The sequence below is a fragment of the Salvelinus alpinus genome, chromosome 28 (genome assembly GCF_045679555.1).
Source record: "Salvelinus alpinus chromosome 28, SLU_Salpinus.1, whole genome shotgun sequence".
Lineage (NCBI taxonomy): Eukaryota > Metazoa > Chordata > Actinopteri > Salmoniformes > Salmonidae > Salvelinus > Salvelinus alpinus.
In genome coordinates, this window is record NC_092113.1 from 36788310 (window position 1) to 36809850 (window position 21541).

Here is a 21541-nt window from a genome sequence, read left to right on the forward strand (position 1 = left end):
GAGAGATTAATTACATAAATGATTGGAATATGAGTGGATCTATGAGCGCTTAACAGAAATAGTCAAAAAGGTTATAGGAAAATCGACATGTGGGTGGATATACAACTGGTTAACAAGAATAATAGTTTGTGCCTCTGATCAAAAACTCTGTTTGCAAGTTAAAACTGGTGTCCGGCTGGTTTATAAAATACCCTCATTTCATTACTACCTGGACTGATGGACAACTAAACTCACATCACGTGTTACCAGGTTCATGGAAAAAATAAACAATAAAAAACTCCAAGTTTAGAATAAATAATTACTCCAGCACACTGGCAATCTTGATGCTTCCAACAATTAAATGAATGTTGGAGGCATCAAGATTGCCAGTGTGCTGGAGTGTTTCATGATGGACAAAACCAAACAAAAAGTACACTACATGACCAAAAGTATGTGGACACCTACTCCTCGATCATCTCATTCCAAAATCATGATCATTAATATGGAGTTGGTCCACCTTTGCTGCTATAACAGCCTCTACTCTTTTGGGAAGGCTTTCCACTAGATGTTGGAATATTGCTGTGGGGACTAGCTTCCATTATGTCACAAGAGCATTAGTGAGGTCAGGCACTGATGTTGGGTGATTAGCCCTGGTTTGCAGTCAATGTTCCAATTCATCCCAAAGGTGTTTAATGGGGTTGATGTCAGGGCTCTGTGCAGGCCAGTCAAGTTCTTCCACACTGATCTCGACAAACCATTTCTGTATGGACCTCGCTTTGTGCAGGGGGGCATTGTCATGCTGGAACAGGAAAGGGCTTTCCTCATACTGTTGCCACAAAGTTGGAAGCACAGAATCGTCTAGAAAGTCATTGTATGCTGTAGCGTTAAGATTTCTCTTCATTGGAACGAAGGGGTTTAGCGTGATTCATCACTCCAGAGAACGCATTTCCACTGCTCCAGAGTCCAATAGCGGTGAGCTTTACGCCACTCCAGCTGATGCTTGGCATTGCGCATGGTGATCTTAGGCTTGTGTACGGCTGCTCTGTCATGGAAACTTATTTCATGAAGCTCCCAACGAACAGTTATTGTGCTGACGTTGCTTCCAGAGACAGTTTGGAACTCGGTAGTCAGTGTTGCAACCGAGGACAGATGATTTGTACGCGCTTCAGCACTCGGAGGTCCCGTTCTGTTAACTTGTGTGGCCTACCACCTCGCGGCTGAGCCGTTGTTGCTCCTAGATGTTTCCACTTCACAATAACAGCACTTATAGTTGACCTGGTTAGTTCTAGCAAGGCAGAAATGTGACGAACTGACTTGTTGGAAAGGTGGCATCCTGTGACGGTCTCACGTTGAAAGTCACTGAGTTCTTCAGTAAGGCCATTCTACTGCCAATGTTTTATCTCTGGAGATTGCATGGCTGTGTGCTTGATTTTATACACTTGTCAGCAGCGGGTGTGGCTGAAATAGCTGAATCCACTAATTTGAAGGGGTGTCCACATAATTTTGATTATAGAGTGTATTTTTCATTGATGATATGAAGTTGAATTTGAGACTGATCAAAGCAGGTGTCACTGTCCTCTATTCTAACCCTTGAACACAGTTCTGCCTGCCAGTTCTCTCTTCTCTATGATAGTTGCACATAGCATGTGAATGAGTCTTAGCTTTCAGGAATGGGGTTATAATAGCTTAGCAAAAACAGTTCAAACACATGTTACTTTGGCTTCAGAAATGTAAAAAAATATTTTAAAAATGCAACCGCTACTGTGGTTGCTCTGGATGAATCAAATGTTCAAATGTAAAACCGCCAGGAGATTGAGGACTAAATGAATAAACTTAATCTGAACGCATGAGTGTCACACCCTGGCCATAGAGAGGCTTTTATTCTCTATTTTGGGTTAGGCCAGGGTGTGACTAGGGTGGACATTCTAGTTTCTTTATTTCTATGTTTTCTGTTTCTATGTTTTGGCCGGGTATGGTTCTCAATCAGGTACAGCTGTCTATCGTTGTCTCTGATTGGGAATCATACTTAGGCAGCCTGTTTTTCCACCTTAGTTGTGGGTAGTTGTCTGTGTTAGTGGCCTGTATAGCCCTAGTCAGCTTCACGGTCGTTTTTGTTGTTTCTTGTTTTTGTTGGCGACATTCAAAATAAATGTGTCAGGATTCAGACCTGAGCCAACTCCTCGTGCTTACCGTAAGGAGCGTGGTACTGGTCAGGCACCGTGCTATGCGGTGGGGCGCACGGTGTGTCCAGTGCGCGTTCACAGCCCGGTGCGCTTACATTCCAGCTCCCCGCATTGGACGGCATAGAGTGGGCATCCAGCCAGGACGGATGGTGCCGGCTCAGCGCATCTGGCCGCCAGTGCGTCTCTTCGGCCCAGGATATCCTGCGCCGGCTCTGCGCACTGTGTCTCCGGTGCGTCTGCACAGTCCAGTGCGTCCTGTGCCAGCACCCCGCATTTGCCGGGCGAAGGTAACCATCCAGTCAGGACGGGTTGTGCAGGCTCTACGCTCGAGACCTCCAGTGCGCCTTCACGGCCCAGTGTATCCGGTGCCTGCTCCAAGAACCAAGCCTCCAGTATGTCTCCCCAGCCTGGTAAGCCCGGTGGCAGCTCCACGCACCAGGCTGCCTATACGTCTCCTCACTCCAGTGATGATCCATGGCACGAAGCCTCCAGTGATGATCCATGGCACGAAGCCTCCAGTGATGAGCCACCACCGAAGTAGATGCCCACCCGGACCCTCCCCTATAGAGTCAGGTTTTGCGGCCGGAGTCCGCACCTTTGGGAGGGGTACTGTCACGCCCTGGCCTTGGAGAGGCTTTTATTCTCTATTTTGGGTTAGGGCAGGGTGTGACTAGGGTGGGCATTCTAGTTTCTTTATTTCTATGTTTTCTGTTTCTATGTTTTGACCGGGTATGGTCCTCAATCAGGGACAGCTGTCTATCGTTGTCTCTGATTGGGAATCATACTTAGGCAGCCTGTTCTTCCACCTTAGTTGTGGGTAGTTGTCTGTGTTAGTGGCCTGTATAGCCCTAGTCAGCTTCACGGTCGTTTTTGTTGTTTCTTGTTTTTGTTGGCGACATTCAAAATAAAAATAAATGTACGCTAACCACGCTGCACCTTGGTCCGGAGAAGTAGAATATTTGTAACATTGATACACTTCAAATTACAGTTTGTAAACTTGATACACAGACAATGAATGCAATATCTACAATATTGAAACTGAATATATAGATTTTGAATTGTATAACAGAATAATGAAATACAAGTGTAATTTATGAATTCAATTATTCTATTTGTGCATTACTATTTAATAAATATTAAATTCAATGTTCTAATACAAATTCACAATTATGGAATTCAAATACAATTTCTGTTGGCACTGAAATCACTCCATAGGTAACCTTCTATGACAGTGAAGGGCAACTGGTGGGCGCCCCTTTTGAAGGCCCGCGGATCAACCCCCCCACCCACAAAAAATACGTGCACACAGGGGGGGCCCCCAAGACCGACTTTGGGAGACTCTGAATTAGCCCATGTCCAATTTTTGTTGTTGCATTCTAACCTTGTTAGGGGGACTCCCAATGATTTGGTTGGTCAGTCTCACTCAGATATCATATACAAAACTGCAAAACATTTCTCTCCACCCCATGGCAAAATGTGTAGAATTGCAGCAAACTTGCTTTAAAACTGCAGCATGTTCTGTACACCCCATATCTAAATAATTAGAATTGCACGAAATGAATTCTAAAACGTAACAAATATATTGGGGTGGTATGGATGTGGGTACACAGAGCTGCGAGCAACTGCGGCCCCTCATTATCAGATATTTTGTGGCCCCCACCCCCATCGAAGCTGTCCACCCCTGTTCTAGAATGTTTTCGTCAAATATCGGATACAATCAAATGCTGCCTGCCTTCTTGTGATAAACCAGGTTCACTGCAAATTATATATACTATATATTTTTTTTATTTATCCTTTATTTAACTACCCATAAGCATTCCATTACATTGAGCCGGATGTAATGCATTTCAATGGGGACGTCCACAATGGAGTGGAATAGCAAAGCCCCCTTGCGTTCAAAGGTGCCGTTGCGAGATGGACTTCACATACTTTGACATCTTTCAAACTTTGCATTGTCTTCAGTCCAGCCGGAGTCAAAGAACAGGAAGCCAATTAGAATGAGTTTTTTTGGGCCTCCCGAGTGGCTAAGTGGTCTAAGGCACTGCATTGCAATGCTAGCTGTGCCACTAGAGATCCTGGTTTGAGTCCAGGCTGTGTCGCAGCCAGCCGCAACCGGGAGACCCATGGGGCGGTGCACAATTGGCCCAGCGTCGTCCAGGTTAGGGAAGGGTTTGGCCGGCAGGGATTTCCTGTCCTATCGCTCACTACCGACTCCTGTGGCAAGCTGGGCTCAATGCACACTTACACGGTTGCTAGGTGCTTCCTCCAACACATTGGTGTGGCTGGCTTCTGGGTTAAGCGGGCATTGTGTCAAGAAACAGTGCGGCTTGGCTGGGTTGTGTTTCGGAGGACGAGCGGCTCTCGACCTTCGCCTCTCCCGAGTCCGTACGGGAGTTGCTACGATGGGACAGGACTGTTACTACCAATTGGATACCCCGAAATTGGGGAGAAAAATAAATAAATATATACACTGCTCAAAAAAATAAAAGGAACACTTAAACAACACAATGTAACTCCAAGTCAATCACACTTCTGTGAAATCAAACTGTCCACTTAGGAAGCAACACTGATTGACAATACATTTCACATGCTGTTGTGCAAATGGAATAGAAAACAGGTGGAAATTATAGGCAATTAGCAAGACACCCCCAATAAAGGAGTGGTTCTGCAGGTGGTGACAACAGACCACTTCTCAGTTCCTATGCTTCCTGGCTGATGTTTTGGTCACTTTTGAATGCTGGCGGTGCTTTCACTCTAGTGGTAGCATGAGACGGAGTCTACAACCCACACAAGTGGCTCAGGTAGTGCAGCTCATCCAGGATGGCACATCAATGCCAGCTGTGGCAAGAAGGTTTGCTGTGTCTGTCAGCGTAGTGTCCAGAGCATGGAGGCGCTACCAGGAGACAGGCCAGTACATCAGGAGACGTGGAGGAGGCCGTAGGAGGGCAACAACCCAGCAGCAGGACCGCTACCTCCGCCTTTGTGCAAGGAGGAGCACTGCCAGAGCCCTGCAAAATGACCTCCAGCAGGCCACAAATGTGCATGTGTCTGCTCAAACGGTCAGAAACAGACTCCATGAGGGTGGTATGAGGGCCCGACGTCCACAGGTGGGGGTTGTGCTTACAGCCCAACACCGTGCAGGAAGTTTGGCATTTGCCAGAGAACACCAAGATTGGCAAATTCGCCACTGGCGCCCTGTGCTCTTCACAGATGAAAGCAGGTTCACACTGAGCACATGTGACAGACGTGACAGAGTCTGGAGACGCCGTGGAGAACGTTCTGCTGCCTGCAACATCCTCCAGCATGACCGGTTTGGCGGTGGGTCAGTCATGGTGTGGGGTGGCATTTCTTTGTGGGGCCGCACAGCCCTCCATGTGCTCGCCAGAGGTAGCCTGACTGCCATTAGGTACCGAGATGAGATCCTCAGACCCCTTGTGAGACCATATGCTGACACATGCACAAGTTAGAAGCAAAATTAGGTTTTCATCAAAAGAATAACTCTTGTGAACTATGACAAGACGTAATAAACTGATTTGAATATGTCGCAAGAGAAAAGATAATTTGCACTTATTAAATTCGCCAGATCATTTTCCATCAATGGATGTTGATTAAACTTATTTGACAGCTATAATGAATCAATACGGCATGAGGGGGTATGGTATATATCCAATATACCATGGCTAAGGGCTGTTCTTTAGCATGATGACCCAGTGCCTGGGTGCCTTATTGATATTATAAACTGTTTACCAACGTAAATACATTTTTTGTCATACCCATGGTATATAGTCTGATATACCACTGATTTCAGTCAGTCAGCATTCAGGGCTTGAACCCGGTTTATAATTGTAAATAAATCCCTTTTGTGCATAACTATAGATAAATCTGACAGATTTTTGAATGATGAAAGTTGGACAGAGGATCTCAATCTCTGAGCAAGAAACACTTGGACAAATATATATAGATATTTTTTTAAATCTTAAGCTATTTTCTGGCAATTGTGCCATTATTATGAGCCAGATGTTAAGACTACTGTAATATTTGTGTTTTGGAGAATATCACCAGGCAGGAAACGGGAATACAGTTTAGTGTCGTTTAGTAATGTAACGTTCGTCGTCGGAATGAGACCTAAGCGCAGCGTGGAAAGTGTTCATGATTTAATGTTCACAAAAACACTCAAACAAAATGACAAAAGGAGAAAACGAAAGTGAACAGTTCTGTCAGGAAAACAACCTAAACAGAAAACAACACCCCACAAAACCCAAACGGAAAATGAAAACTTATATATGATCCCCAAAACGATAGACAGCTGCCTCTGATTGGGAACCACACACGGCAAAACAACAAAGAAATAGAAAACATAGATTTTCCCACCCGAGTCACCCTGACCAAACCAAACATAGAGAATAAATAAGGATCTCTAAGGTCAGGGCGTGACAAGTAAAAACATCTTGTGACCTTCAGCCCCGTGCCAATAGCAGCATGTGCACTTTATATTAGGTGTCGTAACATAACACTGCTGTGATAAATTACTGCTTAGTAACAGCATAGTAACTAATATAGACAGATATAGATCACCGATACTACAACTACAAACAGCTATAAATGGCCCATTTGCGAGATTGACTTGTCATTTCAAAAGGTTTAGGTTTATGATTGTAATTCAACTTTTTCATGGTTTGCTTAGATAGATGCAGGTAGCATATAGCCCCTGATAGGACTACATCTTCAGATAGGCTATACTAGCCTGGGCAAAATGTAGGCAAGATGTAAACTGAACAATTTAGCAGCTTGCTTAGTTCAAAATAACAGACTAATTTATTCAACATGAATAGTTTGGCAATTTCGAAGTAAGAAGTAATTGTGTTTCCCAATAGCCTCCTGGAATTGGTTACTGAGGATGGGGTCATAATTTCAATAACTGAATTAAATATGAATATGAATGTATATGATCTGAATATGCTTGTCAACAACAGACAGTGTTAATTTGTTGTTGTTTGTTTTACCTGTTGCCTAATCTGACTGTTACCTTCAACCTATTGTGTTCTAAAAACTATATCAAATGGTAGCCTACAGTGGCCTACAATGACATAGAAATTAATAGGCTACTTGATGGCCAACAGTTGCAAATGTATCCTATCATTTTCCACATTTAATGTCAGTTTCAGAGGCCTTTTACCCATAACAGAAGCACACGAGGGGGTTCCATAACTTCCAATTCAAATTTCCACTCAGGCATGAAGACAAGTTAAATAGCCTACCTACAACTGGTAAAAGGTTGTCACACACCTTTGTCTTCTCTCACTCACGCGACTCAGCCAATAGTGGATTTAACCGCATGCTCCATTGCTCTCGTAGAAGTACCCCAGAAACCATGAATCCTACCCAATATTCACATCTCACCAAAGAAGCTAAATATATAATTAAATACTACCTCCCTGAAGATTTCCCCAGCAGTTCACGTAATTCTGGCTCTTCAACCCCATTACTCCTCAAATCTAATAACAATCGCTCCATTTACCTCCCATATTTCTGGCACTGAAATTGAAATGTGTTCCACTGTCTCCATCTCCTCCTGACAATGATCACACCTCCCAGTCTGATGTTTTTCCTCCAATTTCAATGTACGGTTGAGCCTTGTGTGTCGAAGTTGCCTATGCTTCCACTTTCACTTGTTTATGGAGATGATCTAATCCCACGACACGCAGCAGTCTCCTATTTCCCTTTTTAGGGAGGTTATCTAATTACACGCGCATGTAGCCTAGGTCAACAATTTTTTTTATTAAATCAGCTGATTTTTTTTTTTCCTTTTCAGCTTCAGATAATTTAAAATAATTGTATGAGGAAGTGAACAACGGTCGTCACTAGTTACCACAGCCACAATGTCATAAACCCCACCTATTTAAAACATGTATGTGTTTTAAATGTGATTTTAAACCTAACCTTAAAAGCACTGCTAAACCAATTCCTAAACCTAACGTTAAATTAAGACCAAAAAGTTCATGTTTGTTTTCATGAATTTCTATGATATAGCTTTGTGGCTGTGTTATAACTAGTGGAAACCAATAATGTATGCAGTGCATTTGGGAAAGTATTCAGCCCCCTTCCCTTTTTTCCACATTGTTACGTTACAGCCTTGTTTTAAAATGGATAAAATAAATAAAAATCCTTATCAATCTGCACACAATACGCCATAATGACAAAGCGAAAACAGGTTTGTAGAAATGTTTACAAATGTATTAAACATGAAAAAGAGAAATATGATTTACATAATTATACAGACTCTTTGCTATGAGACTTTAGCTCAGGTGAATCCTGTTTCCATTGATCATCCTTGAGATGTTTCTACAACTTCATTGGAATCCACCTGTAGTAAATGCAATTGATTAGACAGGATTTGGAAAGGTACACACCTGTCTATATAAGGTCCCACAGTTGACAGTGCATGTCAGAGCAAAAACCAAGCCATGAGGTCGAAGGAATTGTCCTTAAAGCTCTGAGACAGGGTTGTGTCAAGGCACAGATCTGGGGAATAGAACCAAAACAATTCTGCAGCATTGAAGGTCCCCAATAACACAGTGGCATCCATCATTCTTAAGTGGAAGAAGTTTGGAACCACCAAGACTCTTCCTAGAGCTGGCTGACCGGACAAACTGAGCAATCGGGGGAGAAGGGCCTTGGTCAGGGAGGTGACCAAGAACCCGATGGTCACTCTGGCAGAGCTCCAGAGTTCCTCTGTGGAGATGGGAGAACCTTCCAGAAGGACAACCATCTCTGCACCAATCAGGCGTTTATGGTAGCGTGGCCAGACAGAAGCCACTCCTCAGTAAAAGGCACAGCCCGTTTGGAGTTTGCCAAAAGGCACCTAAAGGATTCTCAGACCATGAGAAACAAGATTCTCTGTTCTGGATGAAACCAAGATTGAACTCTTAGGCCAGAATGCCAAGCGTCACGTCTGGAGGAAACCTGGCACCATCCCTACGGTGAAGCATGGTGGTGGCAGCATCATGCTGTGGGGATGTTTTTTAGCGGCAGGGACCGGGAGACTAGTCAGGGTTGAGGGAAAGACGAACGGAGCAAAGTACAGAGAGATCCTTGATGAAAACCTGCTCCAGAGTGCTCAGGACCAACGACCACCTTCCATCAGGACAACGACCCTCAGGACAACGACCCTAAGTATACAGCCAAGACAACGCAGGAGTGGCTTCGGTACAAGTATCTGAGTATTCCGGACTTGAACCCGATCTAACATCTCTGAAGAGACCTGAAAATAGCTGTGCAGCGAGGCTATCCATCCAATCTGACAGAGCTTGAGAGGATCTGCAGAGAAAAGTGTGAGAAACTCCCCAAATACAGGTGGGCCAAGCTCGTAGTGTCATACCCAAGAAGAGTTGAGGCTGTAATCGCTTCCAAAGGTGCTTCAACATAGTACTGAGTCTGAATACTTTTGTAAATGTGATATTTCCGTTTTTTTATTTTTAATACATTTGCAAAAATGTCTAAAGAACTGTGTAGATTGGTGAGGGGGAAAAAAACAATACATTTTAGAATCCGGCTGTGACGTAACAAATGTGGAAGTCAAGGTGTCTGTATAGTATCTGAACACACTTTAAATGGTAATCCTTCAGCCAGGACAGCCTAGCCATAGGTCCAGGGAAGATGGTACAGCTCAATGACATGAAAGAAGGTCCTGAGATTGCTACTAGATTGAATGTCTCAGTGCACACAAATGGTCTTTCAGTGAATTGGTTTTAAAGCACCAAAGTGCTGACTATCGCCTTGGCTTGATCGTACGTGTTGAAGTAATCATCGACGTGCCATTGTTTTACAAAATCAAGTACATTGTTGTGAAAGATGAGCAACTTATATTGGTTGGCTCACCCCTTGAAACTCTTTGTTTTGATGACCATTTCCATGCATTCAAAGTCGTATTGAAGCGAAGTGGGCTGTGTATTTAATGTCAATGTCACACCCTGATGTAGCAGGCTATACCCACCTAGCAAAATGTAGTTGAAAAGACGACTATGCCCGACATCCAATCTCCGTTTGGTTTTGGTTGAAAGTTTCAACGACTTGAAAACAACTTAATTTCAACGTACTTGCAGCCTATACACATGAACGCAATATAAAAAAATTTGGCACATGGACAATGTTATTAACAATCATACATCACTCCAGTATTTACACACAGTACTTCTGTTCAACACTAGTTCTAATGGTCTTTATTACACTACTGAAGAACCATGACTCGAATCATCACCTGCTCATATTTCAAACGTCCATTATTCCATGCCTTACCATTAAGTGAATTATTGCCATTACATTTTAACTTCTTTGGGACTGGGGGACAGTATTGAGTAGCTTGGATGAATAAGGTGTCCAGAGTAAACTGCCTGCTACTCAGGCCCAGAAGCTAGAATGTGCATATGTGACAGGTTAAAGGAAATACTAATAGCCTGTTATACATTAAAAAGTATTAGTAAGTTCATAGTATGTGAGGATCTTAAAACATCTAAGGTTAAGTAGATCATGCATTCAGTATTAGTTGATAGATTGATAACATTTATATAATTGTGTTAAAATCCGTCAAGCATACAAAGTGAGAGGAATGTGTAAACGTTATGTTGATTACTTTATTTTGTCGTGGGTAAAAGTGTTAATCTGTGATCTACTAAATGCTCTTAATCTATGAGCCTGAGATCGATTGCTCTGGTCTCCACGGAGAAATCGCGGTCTTTTTCTCATTGCACTAAAAGTTTCAATGAGGTAACATTACCGTATCACAGTCGAGATTCTTTCTCCCCTTTTTCAGGTACGTTATTGATGATAAAAAAGAGTAATTTAAATGTAATAACTCGCTAACATGTCAAGAGTGTTTAAGGTGTGTCTTAGTAACATATTGAGAGAGTTAGTTAAGTTTGCAGAGAGTAATATAAGCCTCGTACTGCTACGTAGCTGCCATTTTATGTCGATTATGAATGAACATGTGCGTTGTTAATAAGATATTTTGCGGCATTATTTGTGTAATTGTTTTTCAAACACTTTATTGCCTGTTGATAAATTGAGTTATGGTTTACTGAGTTAAAGCTTTGTGCTTGACAGTTATATTGAAAATAGTATTTGTTTCAGTGATGTACAGTGTATACTGTTATGACTTGAATAAGCCTTGTACCCTACAAAACTCTATTTCCTGTAGATCTGTTATTCTGTAAAATGTGTTACTTTTGTAAAATGATTGCACTAAAAGTTTCAATGAGGTAACATTACCGTATCACAGTCGTGATTCTTTCTCCCCTTTTTCAGGGGTGTAACATTTATAATTAGTAGATTTGGATAGAAAACACTCTGACGTTTCTAAAACTGTTTGAATGATGTCTGTGAGTATAACATAACTCATATGACAGGCAAAAACCTGAGAAAAAATCCAACCAGGAAGTGGGAAATCCTGAGCTTTGTAGGTTTTCAAGTCTTTGCCTATCCAATATACGGTGTAAATGGGGTCAGATTGCACTTCCTAAGGCTTCCACTAGATGTCAACAGTCTTTAGAACCTTGTTTCAGGCTTCTACTATGAAGGGGGAGCGAATAAGAGCTGTTTGAACCAGGTGTCTGGCAGAATGCCATGAGCGAAGTCTCACGCGCAGCCGTGAGAGCGAGCTGCGTTCCCTTTCATTTCTAAAGACGAAGGAATTGTCCGGTTGGAATATTATTGAAGATTTATGATAAAAACATCCTAAAGATGTATATAATCAATCGTTTGACATGTTTCTACGAACTGTAATGTAACTTTTTTGACTTTTCGTCTGGACTTAGTGCTCGCGCGTTGTGCATTTGGATTACTGAACTAAACGCGCGAACAAAAAGGAGGTATTTGGACATAAATTATGGACTTTATCGAACATTTATTGTGGAACTGGGATTCCTGGGAGTGCATTCCGATGAAGCTCAAAGGTAAGTGAATATTTATAACGCTATTTCTGAGTTTTGTGACACCTCTCCTCGGTTGGAAAATGGCTGTATGTTTTTCTGTGTCTAGGCGCTGACCTAACATAATTGCATGGTGTGCTTTTACCGTAAAGCTTTTTTGAAATCTGACACAGCGGTTGCATTAAGGAGAAGTTTATCTTTAATTGTGTGTTTAACACTTGTATCTTTCATCAATGTTTATGATGAGTATTTCTGTAATTTGATGTGGCTCTCTGCACTTTCACCGGATGTTTGTTTGAGACAATGCATTTCTGAACATAACGCACCAATTTCAAATGAGGTTTTTGGACATAAAGATTAACTTTATCGAACAAAACACACATTTATTGTCTAACACGGAGTCCTGGGAGTGCCATCCGGTGAAGATCATCAAAGGTTAGTGATTCATTTTAACGCTATTTCTGTCTTTTGTGATACCTCTCCTTCTTTGGAAAATGGCTGTATGTTTTTCTGTGGCTAGGCGCTGACCTAACATAAACGAAAGGTGTGCTTTCGCCGTAAAGCCTTTTTGAAATCAGACACTGTGGCTGGATTAACAAGAAGTTTATCTTTAAAATGGTGTATAATACTTGTATGTTTGAGGAATTTTAATTATGATATTTCGGTTGTTTTGAATTTGGCGCCCTGCAATTTCACTGGCTGTTGTTGAGGTGACGCTAGCGTATATCCCAGAGAATATCCCAGAGAAGTTAACAAAGGCGTTTCAATTCGGTTCTGATATTTCATGTTTACATTTCAGGTAACATTTAGTAATCGTCATTATTTATGCAACCAACTGACTTTTGTTTTTTACAATTATATTGTTTGCAAACAATGGAGTAAAACAAGCTTATATTTTGGGTTGGATATTGCATCAAATTCTTACTCTTTTAATCAATGGCATCAATATATTGCAAAAGTATTGAACCCAATGATCGACCAATCAACACTCTTGCAAAACTAATGAACAAATATCTGCAAAAGCTACGTACATCTTGGTCCATCTTAGAATGAAAAACGGTACAAATTCAGTAAATAAGTAAATCAACATAGATGATGGAACATATTCCCTTTTGCTTACGTGATATAAATATTTACCATCTAAACCATGTGACCTCTCACCTCTCTGGCTGTAGAAGTGTCTCACTGTGCTCCACCCTTGCTGGGTCCTCAGAGGAGAGGAAGGCTGGGAAGGGATGGAAGGATGAATGGATCAATCATTCAACAAGTCAGTCAAATAAAGGGAGTGTTGATTAGCTTAAATATCCATCTCCCACCCATGGAGAGATCTATATTCTGTATCTTACCCTCCAGACAGTCTCGGGGTAACGAGGCGGCTTGCCTCATTCCTGTTCAGCTGATATCGCAGGGGGTGAGCGAATCATCACTGGTTCATACACAGGTCAGGGACATAGAGCCTAGTTAATACAACACTACTGTATAGAGAAATAGCAATGGCGTCTTTTTGTAGGCACTAATTCCACCATGGTTTGTTGGACAAAGCCTATGGGGAAATGAATGTCGTTTTGGTAGGGTTTTTGTATGAATGTAGAAAATAAGGTCTGTGGTAAACACAGGCTGAGGAGTTTTGTTCTATGAGATAATCATTAGCTAACGTCAATTTTGTGAATTTCTAAGCATTTATGTAATCATATAAAAAGCACATAAATGCTTCATAATTCATCAAGGTCATGTTAACTGACTGATATTATCTCATAGAACAAAACGTATAATATTTCCTAAGCCTGTTTTAACCTCAGACTTATTTTAGGCATTTATCCTAAAACCCTATTCCTTCCCCATAGGAATGTCTGAACAAACCAGAGGTAACTTAACTCAGTTTTTTAGGACTACAATCTGGTGAGCTCTATAACATGCCGTCTTAACTGCCCGTGGGAAGATTAATTAAGATGTGATGGTTTGAATTAAATATAAAACTTCTGTCTCACAGACAACCTTATGTTCATAAGTGCAATGTATAACCAGAGGTGTTCCAGCTCTGAGTCTGGGTTGGATAATGATAATGCTATCTCTTACCTATCCATCTCTGAGTCTGGGTTTGATTATGATGCTGCTATCTCTTACCTTTCCAGCTCTGAGTCTGGGTTGGATAATGATAATGCTATCTCTTACCTATCCATCTCTGAGTATGGGTTTGATTATGATGCTGCTATCTCTTACCTTTCCAGCTCTGAGTCTGGGTTGGATAATGATAATGCTATCTCTTACCTATCCATCTCTGAGTCTGGGTTTGATTATGATGCTGCTATCTCTTACCTTTCCAGCTCTGAGTCTGGGTTTGATTATGATGCTGCTATCTCTTACCTATCCAGCTCTGAGTCTGGGTTTGCTCCTGATTTCTGGGCCACTGAAGCAGACTGGGATGTTACTGCCTGAGAGGTTACAGTCTGCCCTTTGACCTCTTGAGGAGGATCCAATGTCATCAAGCGGCTTTGTTTCTTCATCAGTGGAGTCATAAGTGAGAGCAGCTCCTTGGTCTCCTCATTCTGAGGGAGAGAAATACAGGACTGATAACAAGGCAGCCACAGCCTACTGTAGGGGTGCACCTCAATAGTCTACAGGGGCTTCCTCTATCTCCTTTCTTTCATTGTCACTCATCTGAACAGGAGACAGGGGAAAGCATTATGGTATTTGTTTTCACCCATCCAGTATGACTAGGAAAGTCCCTGCAGTTTTTTTAATGAAACAGGCAGAGAATTGAAAGTACCCAATGCTTGCAGGCTTAGATTTACATTCTGTTACCTATCTGTCTGAGTAGTCTGACAAATTCATCATAATAATACTGCTAAACTGCAAACAGTTGTATTGTTGTTAGATTATTTTAATTGTAGATACATTTGTCCATTGATTGCAGAGATAGAAAACAGGAAGAGAGGGGTTTTATGAGGAAGGAAACCTTGACCTACAGCTTAGAGTGAAACCAACACGTACAGTTGTATAACAGGGAATGTTAGGGAGGAGGACGTTTTAAAAGTCTATTGCTCTTTTATTTGTTCAGTTCGATGATTTGTATCTAGTCGTATACTATAACTATGTGTTTTGTGGGGGATGTTAAAAGACTGTCAACTGTAAATTATGTGTCAACAGTAATTCAGTAAAAAGGTGCTTTTGGGTGAATGTGTTTCCCACAGAACTGTGGATAGAAGTGTATTTACTTGTTGGTAGTAGAACCTGTTTCACAAGGGAAATAAAGAAGTGATACTATCTAGGCTACATTTCTAGGGTCAACTCAGCAGAACGTTTTGAATTCATGCATATTGTGCAGTTGAAAGTCATGCTGACAACCACCTTAATGATTAGTACAACTTGTATTCTAATGTTGTATCATGCAGGCGCCATGTGTGGGTTCAGTGTATTGTGCAGGCGCCATGTGTGGGTTCAGTGTATTGTGGAGGCGCCACGTGTGGGTTCAGTGTATTGTGGAGGCGCCACGTGTGGGTTCAGTGCCCTTTTAGTGTTGTCCTTGTCCTTTCCCCAGAGTTCCCAGTTTACCACAAGTTCACCTGTTTAACAGACACAATCATTGAGATGTCTTATGGTTAAAAGCAGGGCTTGAATTGAGGGGGTATGTGAGGATATAGGCCTAACTCTTGTTATAGAAATGGGCAAAAAGCCTATGCTGCCCCTTGTTTGCTAAGCCTTAGTAAAAACAACAGTCCAGATTATATAAAGCGATATAGGCTTTAACAATGATGAATTCCACAATTACTTCTGCATAGTCCACTAGACTATCGAAGCTCTTGCTCACCCTCAACATGGGTTCTTGGTAGGCCTAAGTCTCCGCAATTTAGATTATTAGTGGTAGGCTATGCCTATAGAAAAATACCAAAAAGATAGAATCGGTACAGAAGCGGTAATCATAGACCAAACAGTTTAACAGATTTTTATTCAGGAGAATCGCACTGAATCAGGCTATTCATTTCAGTGCATTTGAGTTCTTATTTGTAACCTATAGCCTAAACAGAACCGGAAACACCCCTGTCTATTTTGATCACAGATCATGACAAAGCCTGCACATTTCAGCTATATTTTTCATTGATTTAGCCCACTATCGCCTACAGATTCGATACACATGAAGCCCTATATTTAATCTGGATTTCACAAAAAATAGCCTGACTAGGATCCTTTGACTTCTCCCTGCGCCATATGTGTTCCCAATTACTGTCACGTCCTGACCATAGTTCTTATGTGTTTTGCTTGTTTTAGTGTTGGTCAGGACGTGAGCTGGGTGGGCATTCTATGTTGCGTGTCTAGTTTGTCTGTTTCTGTGTTCGGCCTAATATGGTTCTCAATCAGAGGCAGCTGTCAATTGTTGTCCCTGATTGAGAATCATATATAGGTGGCTTGTTTTGTGTTGGGGATTTGTGGGTGGTTGTTTCCTGTGTCAGTGTTTGTGCTACACGGGACTGTGACGGTTAGTTCGTTTGTTATTTTGTATAGTGTCTTGTTTTCGTGTATATTAAATCATGGAAACTTACCACGCTGCACATTGGTCCTCCGATCCTTCTCGCCTCTCCTCGTCCGAGGGGGAGGAAGAGCTAGACTGCCGTTACAGAACCACCCACCAAACTCGGACCAAGCAGTGTGGCAACGGGCAGCAGCGACAGCAGCAGCGGTACCAGGAGGAATGGACATGGGAGGAAATTCTGGACGGTAAAGGACCCTGGGCAGAGCCAGAGAAGTGTTGCTGCCCCAAAGCGGAGCTGGAGGCAGCAAAAGCGGAGAGGCGGCATTATGAGGTGCTAGCAAGGCAGAGCGGCTGGAAGCCCGAGAGGCTCACCCCAAAATTTATTGGGGGGGGTGGCTAAAGGGGAGTGTGGCGAAGTCAGGTAGGAGACCTGCGCCAACTTCCCGGGCTTACCGTGGAGAGCGAAAGTACGGGCAGACACCGTGTTATGCGGTAAAGGGCACGGTGTCTCCTGTACGTGTGCTTAGCCCGGTGCGGGTTATTCCACCTCCCCGCACTGGCCAGGCTAGATTGAGCATTGAGCCAGGTGCCATGAAGCCGGCTCAACGCGTCTGGTCTCCAGTGCGTCTCCTCGGGCCGGCATACATGGCACCAGCCTTACGCATGGTGTCCCCGGTTCGCCAAACCAGCCCAGTGCGGGTTATTCCACCTCCCCGCACTGGTCGGGCTACGGGGAGCATTCAACCAGGTAAGGTTGGGCAGGCTCGGTGCTCAAGGGAGTCGGTACGCCTGCACGGTCCGGTATATCCGGCGCCACCTTCCCGCCCCAGCCCAGTACCACCAGTGCCTACACCACGCACCAGGCTTCCTGTGCGTCTCCAGAACTCTGTTCCTCCTCCACGCACTCTCCCTATGGTGCGTGTCTCCAACCCAGTACCTCCAGTGCCGGTACCACGTACCAGGCCTACTGTGCGCCTCAGCAGGTCAGAGCTGCCTGCCTGCCCAGCGCCGTCTGAGCTGCCTGCCTGCCCAGCGCCGTCTGAGCTGCCTGCCTGCCCAGCGCCGTCTGAGCTGCCTGCCTGCCCAGCGCCGTCTGAGCTGCCTGCCTGCCCAGCGCCGTCTGAGCTGCCTGCCTGCCCAGCGCCGCCAGAGCCGTCCGTCAGTCAGGAGCCGCCAGAGCCGCCAGTCAGTCATGAGCCGCCTTCCAGTCATGAGCCGCCCTCCAGTCATGAGCCGCCCTCAAGTCATGAGCCGCCCTCCAGTCATGAGCCGCCCTCCAGTCATGAGCCGCCCTCCAGTCATGAGCCGCCCTCCAGTCCGGAGCCGCCCCTCAGTCCGGAGCCGCCCCTCAGTCCGGAGCCGCCCCTCAGTCCGGAGCCGCCCCTCAGTCCGGAGCCGCCCTTCAGTCCGGAGCCGCCCTTCAGTCCGGAGCCGCCCTTCAGTCCGGAGCCGCCCCTCTGTCCGGAGCTGCCCCTCTGTCCTGAGCTGCTCCTCTGTACTGAGCTGTCTCCTCTATCTAGGGGGGACCTTTGTGAAGGTTCCTAGACCAGGGTCGGGGGCCAGGGTCGCCACTCAAAGGACGCTAAGGAGGGGGACAAAGACAATGGTGGAGTGGTGTCCTCGTCCTGCGCCGGAGCGGCCACCGCGGACAGATGCCCACCCAGACCCTCCCCTTGAGTTTTAGGGGTGCGTTCGGAGTCCGCACCTCAGGAGGGGGGTACTGTCACGTTGGGTGGGCATTCTATGTTGTGTGTCTAGTTTGTCTGTTTCTGTGTTCGGCCTAATATGGTTCTCAATCAGAGGCAGCTGTCAATCGTTGTCCCTGATTTGAGAATCATATATAGGTGGCTTGTTTTGTGTTGGGGATTTGTGGGTGGTTGTTTCCTGTGTCAGTGTTTGCGCCACACGGGACTGTGACGGTTAGTTCGTTTGTTATTTTGTATAGTGTCTTGTTTTCGTGTATATTAAATCATGGAAACTTACCACGCTGCACATTGGTCCTCCGATCCTTCTCGCCTCTCCTCGTCCGAGGAGGAAGAGCTAGACTGCCGTTACAATTACGCTAAATGTTGTCCTATTAATAAGCTTGGAATGTTTTCCTATTTATTTTCATAGGCTAACCGGTGTCAGAGGAAGGCCCTAAAAATTGTCAAAGGCTCCAGCCACCCTAGTCATAGACAGTTCGCTCTGCTTACGCATGGCAAGCGGTACCGGAGCGCCAAGTCTAGGTCCAAAAGGCTTATTAACAGCTTCTATACCCAAGCCATAAGCCTCCTGAACAGCTAATCAATTGTCAACCCAATATTATTAATTAACCAGGTTGTCACCGAAATAATTAGAATATAATAGTAGCCCTATCTTTAAAAAAAAAAAATCTTTGCTGCCAATACTGTTTTCTATGTTTGTTTTTAACTTAATACTTTGGGATACTAGTGCACAAAAAACACTGACAAATACAGTGTTTTACTCCAATCTGGCAACCCTCATAAAATCCTACATAGCAACTGTAATATGCCAGAAACCAATGTTAAGAAACATTTGAATCTAGATCACATTTACCACAGTGTACAGAATCTGTACGTACCTCAGGTAGCATTTGTAATGATGAGTGCGGTCAGAGCTTGAATCTGTGGGAGAGAATAAACCAGTAATGAACAAGGACCGTGTGAAGGTGAAGCTATAGTTTCATAGCACTTTGACCATATCTTAGTTGTCATCATTGCATTGATAACGTGAAGTAATAGAACATACACCTTTAGTCATACGGCTGAAGTTCTTGACAACTCACCATCTACAAAACTAACACCTGCAAGATGCTGTACTTTCTTCTGTTTCATTGTACTACATTGCTTGGTGTTTCCTCTAAATCTGATGATGCCTAATAGAAGGAAACATATTACTCAATAAAACATTTCTAGTTCAGCCCCAGAGTAAGTAGAGCAATAATAACATCTGCTCAGCTAACCTTAGCACAGTGACTGTTCAACATGTAGATTATATCAACATACCTCTACAGCATTTACTGTCACTGGAGAAAAAGTCACTGGTGTTGGACTTTTTCTCCTCCTTAGAATTACAATTCTTCTTCTTATTATTATTATTATTGCAGGAGCTATTAGGACTGATGCCAGAACAACACCAATGATGAGTCCAGGTTCTATTTGTGAGGATTGTGGTCCACATTCAGAATTGGACAAATGAGTTCCTGGTCTAAGTTCTTGAAGACCTAAGGATTTACACCTGTAACACATAATGTAACAGTCTGCGACAGCAATTTGATCATTCAACTTCCCGTTCAATTGAAGATTTGTACTGTAGTATATTGTATTATTTATCTTAGACTTTTGATTTATGTAAATGTATGTGAACTTACTCTGTGTGTGGCTGGCAGGATGTAAATGATCCATCTGAATAGGTGTCACCAGTACAGTCAGAACACATCGTATCTGTAGATGTTGTTCCTGCACAAATACATCATTGCATTTCATTTTCCCCCTACTAATTATATTATATTTACTGTTAATGATTATTCACACTGAATTTACCAACTTGACTCAATTGAATTATGACAACACAATTAGTATTATGAGTGAGACAGAAGACCAACCTGTGTGACTGATGTATTGGCCAGGTTTACAGCTGCTGTGTCTCTGGGCTGCTCTACAACCATCCTTAGTTGGGTCTAGACAGTAGAACCCCTCCAGTGTCCCACAGACAGTGTCTGATGAAGGTGTACATGGCTGCTTTACCATCAAACCCAAACCTATAGAGAAAACATGGCATGTATTATCTGATGTAGATACAACTGACATATCCTCATAGCATAACAACAGACTAACATATCAGTGTTTGTGTCTTGGTTTCAGTACAGACACACAGCACCACTCTTACCTGGATCACAGTTGGTACACACTTTGCATTTTATGAGACCATTGGGCTCATCAAGGAATGTAGAATCAACACAGGGCACACAGCTGGTGCTGGTGAATTCAGTACAATGCCTATGTACACAATTTCCTGGGGAAGAGAGAATCACAATGTCATGTTTTTCTGTTAGTGTTGATGTATTAACGTCTGGTGATTCATATCATGTAAAGAGGTTCCTTACCTGGTGAACACATGGGGCAGCATTCATCCCATATTCTGTACTCTGCTCTACCACATGCAATACAGGATCCAATGCTTTCAAGCACCAATATAATAGTTATCTGGAAGTAGAGAAAATGTCAGAAAACAAATCACAAAAATCTAAACTGATGGTGTGTTTTCATAAAACTTACATAAGTAGTTAACATAATTCTAACCCAAATATTCACATTTCAAATAAAATTAAAGTAATTATATGGGACCATTTTAAACAGTATTTTGTGAGTGTGGTGGCGCCCCCTGGTGTGATTTTATTTGTCTTTAAAGGTGTGACACCAGACCCTAAACCTAGGTCAGCGTTTCCCAAACTTGGTCCTGGGGACCCCAAGGGGTGCACGTTTTGGTTGTCGCCCTAGCACTACACAGCTGACTCAAATAATCAAAGCTTGATGATGAGTTCATTATTTGAATCAGCTGTGTAGTGCTAGGGCAAAAAACGAAATGTGCACCCCTTCGGGGCCCCAGGACCGAGTTTGGGAAACGTTGACCTAGTGAAAATGTACATCTCTCCACCACGTGTTTTCTAAAAGGTTTCATTAAAATGGAGAGAACTAGTAGGCTAATAATAACTCTGATTTATACTTCATAGGGGAAATATTTAAATTGATAATTGTTTTTTAAACATGCCAAGCAAATCAGAAATGTTTCACTTACAGTCCATATCAAGGTTCCAAACTGTGCCATGGTTCCTCAATCCTCTCCAACTCACTGGAAGACCCACACACTGGATTTGTGAAGTTCTTAGGAGTTTTGAAGTATCGAGATGAACTGACCTGTTGAATTCATGTATTTTAGTACATATAAATCTAATCCTTTCAATTAGTAAATGATGATATCTTACT

At 43.1% G+C, this 21541-nt stretch overlaps 1 protein-coding gene across 8 annotated transcripts in view; it reads right to left on the reverse strand.

Moving 5' to 3' along the window:
- LOC139557793 (tumor necrosis factor receptor superfamily member 14-like) overlaps nucleotides 1–21541 on the reverse strand; it is a 55090-nt gene that overhangs the window by 96 nt on the left and 33453 nt on the right. For 5 of the 8 annotated variants that reach the window (XM_071372981.1, XM_071372980.1, XM_071372978.1 and 2 more), the window contains exons 2-12: nucleotides 21354–21472; nucleotides 20662–20761; nucleotides 20445–20570; nucleotides 20161–20316; nucleotides 19927–20014; nucleotides 19562–19793; nucleotides 19342–19431; nucleotides 19138–19180; nucleotides 14450–14631; nucleotides 13432–13511; nucleotides 13247–13310 (exon numbers count right to left, since the gene is read on the reverse strand). In XM_071372981.1, the coding sequence (XP_071229082.1) occupies nucleotides 19387–19431; nucleotides 19562–19793; nucleotides 19927–20014; nucleotides 20161–20316; nucleotides 20445–20570; nucleotides 20662–20761; nucleotides 21354–21383 (777 nt within the window). In that variant the 5' untranslated portion in view covers nucleotides 21384–21472 and the 3' untranslated portion in view covers nucleotides 13247–13310; nucleotides 13432–13511; nucleotides 14450–14631; nucleotides 19138–19180; nucleotides 19342–19386. The other 3 variants (XM_071372984.1, XM_071372986.1, XM_071372985.1) reach the window with 3 other exon arrangements.